Source organism: Perca fluviatilis, chromosome 13, assembly GCF_010015445.1.
Source record: "Perca fluviatilis chromosome 13, GENO_Pfluv_1.0, whole genome shotgun sequence".
Taxonomy (NCBI): Eukaryota; Metazoa; Chordata; class Actinopteri; order Perciformes; family Percidae; genus Perca; species Perca fluviatilis.
In genome coordinates, this window is record NC_053124.1 from 10639855 (window position 1) to 10652194 (window position 12340).

A 12340-nucleotide genomic window follows, 5' to 3' on the forward strand; every position below is an offset into this window, starting at 1 on the left:
GTTCATGGGGGCCGAATACTTTGCGAAAGGCACTGTATATTTTTTTTTTTTATATATATATATATATATATATATATATATATATATATATATATATATATATATATATATATATATATATATATATATATATATATATAAGAGCAGAACAGCAGATTAAGTACAGTGGATCTGGACTGCCACTGACTGACTGCACTCTTGCATACTTCTCCATAGCCACGCCACATAACACCCAACTCCCCTGTGCAATGTGGCCCAGCACACTTTTAAGTGCTCTATACCCTGCAGTGAAGGCAAATTGCCCTGGGTTGATTGTTTAATGAGCCAAGGAAAGAGTGCTCTGATTTCCACCTGGGCACCCAGGTAGCACTCACTCTACTGTTTGTCATGTTGTTGGTGTATAGATAGAGAATAAAACTGACGCTATAGCTAGCTAGCAAACAATGTCATATTTTGTTAAGCAAGAGCTACAGGCTAACTGACTTTTTAGCTAGCTAGCAAACAATGTATCTAATGTTTTATTAAGGAATAGCTACAGGCTAACTAACTGACTTTTTAACCTAGCAAATAATGACATGTTTTATTAAGGAAGATCTTTGAAGCTTTAAAGCTGTAATCTTGAAGATGTTTATTTAAATAGTTGTATTTTAAGTCACTATCTATCACTAAAGGAGGTATCACACAATGGTGATTGAGCCTATGGCTCACTAATAAAAGTATTGCAATGAATACAGTCTACTTACATATGTTGTACATTGTTCAAGTATTTTTTATTTATTATGTCTTTTTCTGTGTGACACACACACACACACACACACACACACACACACACACACACACACACACACACACACACACACACACACACACACACACACACACACACACACACACACACACACACACACACACACACACACACACGGTTCTGCGAGGCTCCACGCAGAGCTTTTGCTGTAATAGGTGCACCAGTAGATTCAGTTTTAATACTAAAATAGCCAAACAAATATTTGCCATTTCTCTAGAATGTTTTTTTAGATATTTACTGACATTTGAGAATGGTCCCAATTCAGTCTCTGAACTTCACAGCTCTATCATAAGTCACATGTATTTTGTCTGAAAGCTGGAAGAGTTGGCAGCCATGTCTGTATGATGTTCACTGTTCGGCAATGTGTGTGCCTCAGCTAAAATGTCACTTGCTGACATGGTTGGTCTACAGCACTGTTGATCACGTTTGCTGGAAGTTAGAAAAAAACATATTCAGGAAGACCAAGTTCCAGAGGGGAGTATGTGCTCATGCATCGAGAAACATGTGTTGTCTCAAAACGACAGACCCACAGATTAAAAAGGAGGCACTTACTTTGAAATACACATGTCATGTAGCTTTAAAGCCTATGGCGTCTACGTAGGAAGTCAAGTTTTTGTTGAGGCAGAGCTTGTGTTTGTTTACATGGGACTGTGCGTGTGCGTGCACATGACTAAGTCCACACCTTACTGCCACATTAAAAGCAGGCAGTGGGAGGTGTGAACCAGGCACAGAGACACACATGGTCCAGCTTACATTCACTGGACTGCTGCTGTCATCTGGCACAGACAAACAACTGTTTACAGTCTACTGCAAGCTGCAATAGAAAAAACTGACATGTGCTAATTAGGACTTTCTTCCAGCAAGAAAAACACTGGGAAAAAAAAGTGTAGCTAGAGCATTCATACAGCAAGCTAAACTGAAGTGGATAGAAGGTCTTCACAAAGCCAAGCTTAAAAGCAAGGTTTACTGCGGTAAAGCATCCAAAACCAAATAGGCAACCAACCAATAGGGGTTTATCACTTTTCTCAGAATGTAATGGTTGGGAACCGGCGGTGCCCAAATAAAGGCCTATTTCCTGAGCCTTTTGCTTTGTGTGTTTTGCTCTGGATGAAAGCAGGCAAATCTGGGCCCTGGAGCTATGGGGAAATAGATAAACCTGATGGGGCAGGGCAGAGGGAGTGCACTTCCTCCTCTTGTCAGCTTTTGTGACTGCAAAAAAATCCAGAAAACAACATTTGACACTTTCTTTCACAGCAACTTGATTTCAGGGGATTTCTTTGGGAAGAATGACAAGAGGGCAAATTGAAATGCTTTAGCAGTAATCTCACCTTCATAACAAACCCTCACTAAAAAATTCATTAATTTTATATTTTCATAAAACTAGAGGAAATTGGTTTAGTTGGACTACATTCCGTCAGCAGATCCTACCAATTACTAAGAATAAGAACCCCATTGATCCATTGGTTGATTAATAAGGAGGCATGTCAGCCAGTCTGCCCTCTTCCAGCAGTAAGAAACCATCAATTTCAATGGTCGATATAAGATGTAGCCACAGCTACAAAACATCCAGTATCTCACATTCCACTTCCACATTCATGGAGCATTCTTTGAATGTGCTACCACTGTATTTAATTAGGAAACAGCCCTACCTTGGCAGATCCTAACCTTGACTTTAACCTAACCCAAACCATTAGTCACTCTTGCTATGCTATCCTGGAAAATGATCCATTGTAAGCAGGACTATCTGAGTACACATGAAACTTAGCTGTCAGCTTGTTTAACTCTGTGCTAACACCCCATTGTAAACACTGTGTGTGTGTGTGTGTGTGTGTGTGTGTGTGTGTGTGTGTGTGTGTGTGTGTGTGTGTGTGTGTGTGTGTGTGTGTGTGTGTGTTTTTGCTTCCCATTCGAAAAGTGCGTGGTTATAAATGTTATGCAAATCTGTCATGCAAATTTGGTCAATCAAGATTTAACTCTGGCTTGGAAATCCAGGAAAATGTGGTGTAGTGGCTGGCACTACAATGACACCAAAAGTCTTAGATAACATATATACTATACATATATACTAAAAATCGAGCACATGAGGCAGCATAACAGTTACGTGATTGATGACCAAAAATGTATAGTGTAAAAAAAAAAAAAAAAAAAACTTAACTATTCGTGTCCTTCCTAAATCTGAGATAAATGTAAGGCTGCACTGACGTGGTGCTCTTATCTCTGTGGATCCTACCAACCCTACTAAGGGCACACAGGCAAGATTTACCATGGACCCATATGGTTGTTTTCAGGACAATACAAACCCATACTAAGCCAAGAATACCAAGGCAAATCCTAAGTTAAGAGATGGCATGCATTATATTGAGCTATGACATGATGTAGCTAAGAAAAATGTTTGTTGACATCCTTCAAGGGCCACTTAAATGTGAGCCTTGCTCTCCACTGTGACTACAACCAGGAAAAACATTGTGGAACTGCACTTCCAAGATGGTCACAAGATTGTTTCACTGCTCCTGAGGTTGAAGAACATCTTCTTCCCAACATTAATACAAAGTTTACACGTTATATGATATCACCAACTTTAAACTGGTCCACAAAACAGGACATGATAAAAGTGTCTGTCAGCCCTAACGAGGTGGGCAGAGTTTTGGTATAGTAAATACACTCAATGCTGTCCACACCATAGCCTAAACATGGCACTTTGACAGTAGCTTCAGATGACGAAGGATATGAACATTAATTGCTCGTTCGTCAGCTAAATTGCCTTACCTTTATTTTCTCTGTAACGGTGAATTTCAGCTTGTGGACGAAGGGGTTTCTACCCACTCTGGAGGGACGACTGTTTGAGGACTTCATCGCTGACGACAGGAACTTACACACCGAAATAAAAAATACAAGTAGAGTCCAAAATGTCCCGTAACGTTAGTTGACTTCTTTGTTTTTTTATGATGTAGGCGAATAGCTTCTTCTGCTGCCAGCCTACCCTCCTCTGACTAGAGGAGAGACTGATGCTAGAATACATCCATGGGGGAGGGATGACTGAGTAGGCGCTGGCTAGTAGTCAGATGAAACGACGTGACCTCCGGTTGCAAGGCGTGCCTTCCGGTTGTAAGATTCAAAATAAAGTGGCTGTGCCGGTTCTCTTAATACAGTGGTTCTCAAGCTTTTTTCAATAATGTTCCCCCTTTGAACAGTTCTTTAAGCCATTTACACCCTAACCAGCGCGAATAATTTTTGGTAGAAAAAAAAAGTCGATATTAAACAGGAACAATACAGCGATGTCAGTGATAGATTTACTAAATAACAGCCTTGTACCTGGAAAAAACTGTAAATGCTAATGAAAAAAGGCGACAGAAACTTTAAAAAAAGACAAAACCTTGGAAAAAGCTGGTAGAAAGAAGTAAGCCAAGGATAGGTCGAAAATAGCAATAAAAACTTCAAAAAGAACACAGTAGAAAGAAGGAAGGGAACACTAGGGCGACAAAAGTGACAAAAAAATCAAATAAGCGACAAACTTTCTTTTTTTCAAAGTTCTTTTTCAAAGTTTTTGTCAGTGACAAAGAACTTTGAAAAAAAGAAACAAAAACTTTGAAGAAAAAAAGACACTAGAAAAAAGTTAGGAAGAAAGGCAAGAATAGGTCAAAACAAAGCGATAAAACCTTCAAGAAAAGGTGACAAACGTCAAAAACATTGAAAAAAAGCAACAAACTTGGAGAAAAAAAGAACTACAGCCTTGTAACTGAAAAACATTTTGTAAAACATTTTGTTCTCTCTTAATACATCCATGCTACAGTCCTCCAAAGTACCCCTAGGGGTACACGTACCCCCATTTGTGAATCACTGTCACATCCATGGTGCCAGGCTGTGCAGGCATTGAGAAAATTATGCAGCATATTTTTAATATTGCAATAACAAAAACTGCTCGGTCGTAGGGTTTTGCATGTCAAAACGGTGGGATAACAGGCAAAAGCAATTATTTAAAAAGGTGGGTGCAAGTTTGAGAGAGTACCTCTATATTGTAGTTGAGCATGTTTACAAATCCAGAATTTGCTTCATCTTTAAAATAAAAAATAACATTTGTAATAACAATTCTCCAAAATTTGGAATTGGATTTAGATTTTCAAAATACACATTAAGCTTACATTGGCAAATACTGTAAGCAGCGTCGTGTTCAAGCTTTTATTTTGAAAGCAACGACCAAATCTGGAAACCTAGTGGCACCAATGGGTGGCACATGCACGCACCCACGCTCACGCCCGTGTCACATGACGTTCCATCATAATAGTAAGGGCCCAATCCAATTTTAGAATAAAAATCAACCACTTTAAGTCCTTACGAATACAAATATACTGTACATCTTTAAGACGTCATATGCACTGAAGATGTCACTAAACTAAGTAAATAAAGTGTACCCCAGACATTTGAGAGCCCTGGAATTTAGAAATGGTGCAATGTGATTTATTATACATGTGCATAATTTGTACCCCAAAATAACAAATATTAGCTCCTCTTTTTTTAAAACAACGTAAACCATTTGAAGAGGGGTGGACATTTAAAATATTCAAGTCACTCATGTAAGCGACAGTTACAGACACACAGAAACACACTCGAAAAGATGATGAAGGTAAACACTATGTGGCTTTCTTGTGGAATGTGTGATTAAGATGTTTGGGGTGATTTGCCTTCACTGAGATTCAGTATGCACTTGAAGTCGAGTTTCCTGCTGCATTTGATCCACCCATCAATTTCTGTCTTTTATTTTTAGATAACAGCGACTGCCCATTTAAACAGATTGTGTTGTTTCTCAAAGCTGCAGATGGCTTTTTTTTTTTTACCAAGTCTATGTGCTCATTTTGGCATTGTAACCCTCTGACACCTACACACATAGTTGTTCACTGACCCACAGTCGAGATCTGTCATAGGTGAGCCATATCTTGCCCATTTCTTTCAAAGGAATAATACTACCTCCTGACACACACTTGATTGCAGTACTTCACTCTCTCTGCTGCCTGTAGGCTGTAAGGTAACATGTTTGGAGCCACACAGAAAGCATATGTTTGTCCATGACCATGTAGTTCAGTGAAATGCCAGTGGATAGTTGACAAATACTGGCTCACTGCCATCCTGATGTGCTCTCTATGAATTGATTATACAAAAATTAAAACGCAAAAGTACAGTATTAGTGCACACAAGCCAGTGTTCCGTGTTCCTTGTTCCTCCACTAGTAAATATTAACCTTTAGGACAACTATTCAAGTGGTGTGGCAGTCGTAGGCTCAGTGTTTGTTGCCAAACACCTTTCAACCCAGTCAGGTTTGACTACTACATGGCAAATTTGGATTATATTCATGTAGGATAGACTTTGGCTCCCTCATGTGGAAAAACGATGGAAAGGACCCTGACAAAACACGCTAATGTCTGTGTGATAAAATATTAGATCCAAGTTAGGCATCATGTTTTTGGCTATAATCAGATGACTGCTGCGTATGAAAAGTAAGATTGTGTTTGCAATGGTCCAAAGAGGAACTAATGCATTTTTTACATTTCAAGTCAAACTTTTAATATTTGTGCATACCCCTGTAGTTCCAAAGCCTTACTGACTAGGCCTTCATTTATTTACCAGGAGAAGGGTAAAACAAGAATTTTGGAAGCTTAACTAAATTAAACTAATTGTGTATTAGCCATGTTGAAATGTTGTAGAAGTGTGAAGAGTATGATGGTTAACAGAATGCTACAATTCAGTTTCTTCACTGTGAAAAAAATGATCTGTTTTGGGCATTTGCTGTTAAGAGGGAAATAAAACAAAAGAGTAGTGAAAAGTGCTATGCACATTCTTCATCCAAACAATTTATTTCTGCTTCACAGTTCTTCTAAATTCCTAAATTCTAAATCTCAAAGCAAACTTCTCATTACTCCTTCAACATTTTAGCCCTGCCTCTGCTTGTGTCTCGGATTGGTCTTGCAGAACACAAACAAACGGCCCCTCCGTCGAACAATGAAACAGTCTTTGCAGCGCCTCTTCAGGGCAGACTTGGTTTTCATCCCCGCAGAGGGCTGGATGCAGGGAAGATGCTGACACTGTCCCAACAGAGATGGTCCGCACTGAGAAGAGGAGCCAGACAAGGGGGGCTGGATGGAGCCGATTCTGGTTGATGAGCGGAGTAGTGTGCGGGGAACTGCGGTGAGGGTGCTGAGACATCTGTAGGCACTAGCTGCTGGAGAGGAGGCGGCCCCATTTAACCGGCTCATCTTGGCCATTTGGCGGGTCAGAGAGGTAGCCACGTGCTTCAACAGGAGAGAGGCCATGGTGTCAAAGGCTGCATAGGGAGACATGAGACATAATTCATATGCAATTACAGTTGCAAATAATAATCTTGTGACATAAAACTATATATTTAGTCTGGAGTTTGTGCAGTGGTGTAGTCTACGTGATACGCAGACTACACTATACCCACTAAGAAATCTCCAGGGTTACCATATACTAGGGCTGGGCCATATATCAATATTATATCAGTATCGTGATATGAGACTAGGTATCGTCTTAGAGTTTGGATATCGTTATATCATAATATGGCATAAGTGTTGTCTTTTCCTGGTTTTAAAGGCTGCATTACAGTAAAGTGATGTCATTTTCTGAACTCACCAGACTGTTACTACTAGACTAGATATCGTATTATATTTGAATATCGTAATATGGCAAGTGTTGTCTTTTCCTGGTTTGATCATTTTCTGAACTTACCAGATTGTTGTAACTGTTCTATTAATTGCCTTTTCCCCACTTAGTCATTACATCCACATTACTGATGATTATTTATCTAAAATCTAAGTGTGAAGATATTTTGTTAAAGCACCAATTGTCAACCCTAGAATATTGCTGCAGTATCGATATCGAGGTATTTGGTCAAGAATATCGTGATATTTGATTTTCTCCATATCGCCCAGCCCTACCATATACCCACTTAAAAATGTGCAAAGATACACAACAACACAGTTTTGTGACAGAACTTTCACTTCAGATATTTGAATCACAAAGGCGGGGTCGAGTAACGTGACATCAAACTAAGCTAACACTGCAGAACACGAAGAGAGACCTTTCTCATCTTTCATCGACCGGCACCTCGCCGGGCCCAAATGCTCCGCCAACACTAACGCCAGTATCCTCCCTTCACCGCACATTTAAGACAAATATCCTCGTTGCTTTTTGGGGTCAACTTTTGTGATCCAGGCTCATGTCCCTGATGTGAAAGCCCCCCTTACTGCTTTATATTCCATTATATTTTTGATATGTTTTGAATGTCATCTGTGTTTACCTTCTCATAGGATAAACAAAGGTATTCCCACCATAAATTGGTGCACACAAGTGTATCAGAATGCAGGGAAGGAAGTCTTATAACCCTGGGGGAGGACACCCAGTCCCCACACTTTGATACCCCAAAGGCCCATTCCATCCATCCATCCATCCCATAGGGTTTGTGTCACGTTGTGATCTGACTTAACTGTTAACGGTTTGTGGTTATGATTTCAATGAATGTCCTTACCTGCTTTCCCATCACATTCAAATTAATTTATTTTTCTCAGACACCATTACATGATTCACAACCAGATTAACCATAGCATGAAAGCAAGATTAACCATACCCAAAATAGTGTTCCATTATCAATACTTAAATAGCCTAGGTGTCAACCTACTTTGAAACAGCAAAACAGCTTCACTATTCTGACTCTTAAACATCTACAAAAACAGTCAGATTCCTACAACATTGAGCTACTTAATGCAAATGGATATGCAGCCTTGCATGGGCCTGTAAAAGCTGTTCAACACGAACGTTAAATGACCACAGCCCGATGCCACTGTATGATCGCTACGAGACATGCTATGGAGACGAGCATGCAGAGTGACCTGCTAGCGTCAAAGCCAGAGATAAAAATAAATAAATAACGGCCCACATATTAGTCCCCGACATGAGACAATCTTATCACAAAATCAAATCACGTAAACAAACCTTCCAGATGCCCCTTGTAGGTTTAAAACAGGGGATACGTCCCAGAATTTTGCGTTTTAAATTGCCACAACGCGACCGTGAAGCTGTTCTTGCTTGTGGATATCTGGATATACAACTGCTTCCGGGTTGAGCTTTGTGTATTGGGGTTTCCTCAGTTTAGCCTCTCAGGCAGTTATCCCTCTTTGGCTTTGGTCATATTTCGCCTCGATCGCCATGAGCACAGTCTAAATCCAAATTCGCTGTAGTCTTAATTGTTATCTTTTATAACATGTACCTAAATGCAATGACTTAACTGGAAAGCTTGTGCTTTAAACCTGAGAGGCAAAACTCGGGGAGTTATAATTTCCTCTACAAGTGTCCTCTGCAAGGCAGCTTGGGAAAACAGGCTGTCGTAAACATGGCGGCCGCTGTGGTTAGAGTTCTGTCCTTCAGTAAACATGCTAAGGTGCTTGTTTCACCGTTGAGGTTGTCTGCCGTGCCTGTTCGCCGCTACAGCCTCGAGGTCTCCAACACCGGCGAGTCCATCACTCACACCGGCCAAGTAAGCTTAAGAGTAATTCTCTGGTATCGCTTTTACTGGGTGTCCTAACGTTAGCTTAGCCCTGCGTCAGTGTAGCTTAGCTAACGTTACTAGCAGACAAGGACCATTGAGGTTACTGTACGTCCCTCCATATGACTTCACTTGGCTCATTGACGTTTTCTTTTAACATTTGGGTTTCAGTCTGTTGCCTCAAATTCATAGCGTCGCTGTGTTTCTCTCAGGTGTTTGATGAAAAGGATCCCAGGAGAGCCAGATTCGTTGGCAGACAGAAAGAGGTAAGAAGCAACTAACAAACAAGCTTTACGTATTCATGTGTTCCGGGAAAATTGGTCGATTTCAACTTTCTTCTGTAATCAATATGGTATACACATTTGGTATGTTCCCGCACACAAACACATCTGCAAAGCTTGAGCTGTAATTCTGACCCAGAATCCACCTCTTTCTCATTCTTGAGCACCCAAATCATGCCACGGGAACCACCACACCTTCCAGACAAAACAATGTGTCATGTTAATGGTTGGAACATATCTCTTTCTCGTGCCCGTCTGCTTAGGAGTAGCCAAGCCCCAGCAGCTCCCCTGGATGTAAAACCGGATGTATGCTAGCACAATGAATAGATGGTACACACAGAGGGATAGCCGTCATAATCCAAACACCGATCATGCACACCGTTGCAGTCTCACTGTGTCTGACGTTTTGTTAAACCTTGTTTGTGTCAAGGTGAATACAAACTTTGCCATTAAGTTGGTGGCAGAGGAGCCAGTGACTGACATCGAGGCCAGAGTGGTGTCCTGTGATGGAGGTGGAGGAGCCCTGGGCCATCCCAAAGTCTACATCAACCTGGTAAGAGCCTGCACACACTATAAATAGTGAAAAAAAATCATTTGAAGTGGTCTATTTTGACAAAACCTGAAGAGCGGAAATGCCAGTACTCTGATTAAGGAAACAAGATAATCTGTTATGATGTTCTATGATAATTTCAATAGTTTGAGTATTCATATAAATACATTAATATAAAAAAAATATTTTTTTTTTTACTTTGTCTCTCTTTCTTCAGGATAAAGACACAAAGGTGGGCACATGTGGCTACTGTGGATTACAGTTCAAGCAGAAGCATCATCACTGACACCTTTCCTCTGCCGTTGCTTCTCTGTATAAATTGCCATATTGGTTAATAAATTATATGTCGTCTGTCCAAGAGTGTATTCTTCCTAATGAAGCCTTATTGAATCAATGTTGCAACACATCTGTTGTTTATAACTACATATTGTGTATATACACAATACAAATGTTTTTTTTTGGAGGATTGTTTTTCTCTCCCCATTTCTATGGCTGCGCTCACACTGCAAGGCTTAGTGCTCAATTTGAATTTACTGCGCAGGTTCGTTGTTTTAGTTTGGCTGTTCATAATCTATATATCACATGTGGCCAATATCAGATTCCAAGGTGAGCTGCCACTAGAGCTGGGCAATATATCGATATTGTGATATGAGACTAGATATCGTATTATATTTTGAATATCGTAATATGGCAAGTGTTGTCTTTTCCTGGTTTGATCATTTTCTGAACTTACCAGATTGTTGTAACTGTTCTATTATTTGCCTTTACCCACTTAGTCATTATATCCACATTACTGATGATTATTTATCAAAAAATCTCATGGTGTGAATATTTTGTGAAAGAGCCAATAGTCAACACTACAATATTGTTGCGGTATCGATATTGAGGTATTTGGTCAAAAATATCGTGATATTTGATTTTCTCCATATCGCCCAGCCCTAGCTGCCACATGCACAAAAGAACAATAACAAAGATGTTGCATGCTGTTTTATGGATTAAACATGGAGGCCACTGAAGTCAGCATTTACAGTTTTATTTATAAGTTGATGTACAGTGGAAGCAAGTGAATTTGTGAGCAGATGATAATGATAAGGACAAAGAGAGCTGCATTTTTAATGATGGCTTTTTGTGGATCAATGGCTGCTACTTCTGTACGGAGGTGTGTGAGGATTCGTAACGCGAGTGACTCTCGCCAGCGCAGAATTGTGACGAATGTCGATCTACACTGACGTATACGTTGCATGAATTCCAATATGACTGTTCAGACCATGTCACATAGCAAAAACAACAACAGACCTGTATCTGATTTAGGCCTACATATGAAAGTTGCCCAAATCCCAATGGAAAAGATTAGATTAGATTTTTGCTGGTCAAAAAAAGATCCGAGTCACATAGGAGCAAAATAAATCAGATTTGGGCCACTTTGCCTTCAACCTGAGGGACTGGTTGTGCAACATTAACTGTGGGATAGATACAGGTTAGTCATTCAGTTTAAATTGCAGGATGCAGTTCCCCCTGTGACAGGCAGAGGTCAACAGTGTCCTGCAGATGTGTTTTGGTCCTGTACTACAAAGACTGTTGCGTTGTAGACATTTCTTTTTAATTGCAAAAAACACTGCTATTTTTTTTTTTTGTAAAATGGAGTTTATGCAATACAAATTGTATTGGTCTGAACTAATAAGAGCTGATGAAAGTGGCACTGCACCTTAAAAAACTGCTCCATTGTTATCTGCATGAGTAGGATTTATTTATTTACAGCATCTCAGAACACATGAATAACTGATTGCGTGCGATTGCAATGCTTTGAGCTTGCCTTTATCGATAAGCAGGCTAGATATGGCTCATCTCCACTGTTTACCGTAAGAAGCACTGAGAGAACCTTTAGCATTCCCTGTGCATCGGTCCCACACAATCTGCCATGTAGAGTCTCGCTCTGCCAAGCCTGGAGGACATCAGGAGGGAGCCAGCCTGATAAGACACAGTAGCGCGGAACAATACATGTTTGAAGAAGATCATATATATATTTCATCAGGCTTATTCTCCATAGACCTCTGCATGCCAAATTGGCCTACGCTTGGCTCAGGCTCCAGACAGCACTAGCCTGTTCTGTCCCCAGTGATGCAGCCAGTGGAACTGCATTTTCCACGCCATAG

The 12340-nt window shown here is 40.2% G+C and overlaps 3 protein-coding genes across 3 annotated transcripts in view; 1 reads left to right on the top strand and 2 right to left on the bottom strand.

Annotated features, from left to right (window-relative positions):
- lpcat1 (lysophosphatidylcholine acyltransferase 1) overlaps positions 1 to 3873 on the bottom strand; it is a 29784-nt gene extending 25911 nt beyond the window's left edge. Inside the window, exon 1 of the mRNA XM_039820912.1 lies at positions 3575 to 3873. Coding sequence (XP_039676846.1) covers positions 3575 to 3661 — 87 coding nt within the window. The 5' untranslated portion in view covers positions 3662 to 3873. The remainder of the gene's footprint in view (positions 1 to 3574) is intronic.
- A 2751-nt stretch (positions 3874 to 6624) lies between these two features.
- Positions 6625 to 8955, bottom strand: mrpl36 (mitochondrial ribosomal protein L36). The gene is made up of 2 exons (XM_039821183.1): positions 8807 to 8955; positions 6625 to 7121 (listed from the first exon to the last, which is right to left on the bottom strand). The coding sequence occupies exon 2, from the start codon at positions 7108 to 7110 to the stop codon at positions 6730 to 6732; it is 381 nt and encodes a 126-aa protein (XP_039677117.1). The 5' UTR covers positions 7111 to 7121; positions 8807 to 8955; the 3' UTR covers positions 6625 to 6729.
- Positions 8956 to 9031: 76 nt separating this feature from the next.
- On the top strand, positions 9032 to 10542 carry ndufs6 (NADH:ubiquinone oxidoreductase subunit S6). The gene is made up of 4 exons (XM_039821182.1): positions 9032 to 9347; positions 9569 to 9622; positions 10068 to 10190; positions 10405 to 10542. The coding sequence occupies exons 1-4, from the start codon at positions 9204 to 9206 to the stop codon at positions 10471 to 10473; spliced, it is 390 nt and encodes a 129-aa protein (XP_039677116.1). The 5' UTR covers positions 9032 to 9203; the 3' UTR covers positions 10474 to 10542.
- The last annotated feature ends 1798 nt before the right edge of the window (positions 10543 to 12340 follow it).

Excerpts from the sequence above, each read along its gene's own strand:
- ndufs6 (XM_039821182.1), top strand. The coding sequence starts at position 9,204 with ATGGCGGCCGCTGTGGTTAGAGTTCTGTCCTTCAGTAAACATGCTAAG. Across the intron at positions 9,348-9,568 it reads CCATCACTCACACCGGCCAA|GTGTTTGATGAAAAGGATCC; the intron begins GTAAGCTTAAGA and ends TGTTTCTCTCAG. Across the intron at positions 10,191-10,404 it reads CCAAAGTCTACATCAACCTG|GATAAAGACACAAAGGTGGG; the intron begins GTAAGAGCCTGC and ends CTCTTTCTTCAG.
- mrpl36 (XM_039821183.1), bottom strand. The coding sequence starts at position 7,110 with ATGGCCTCTCTCCTGTTGAAGCACGTGGCTACCTCTCTGACCCGCCAA.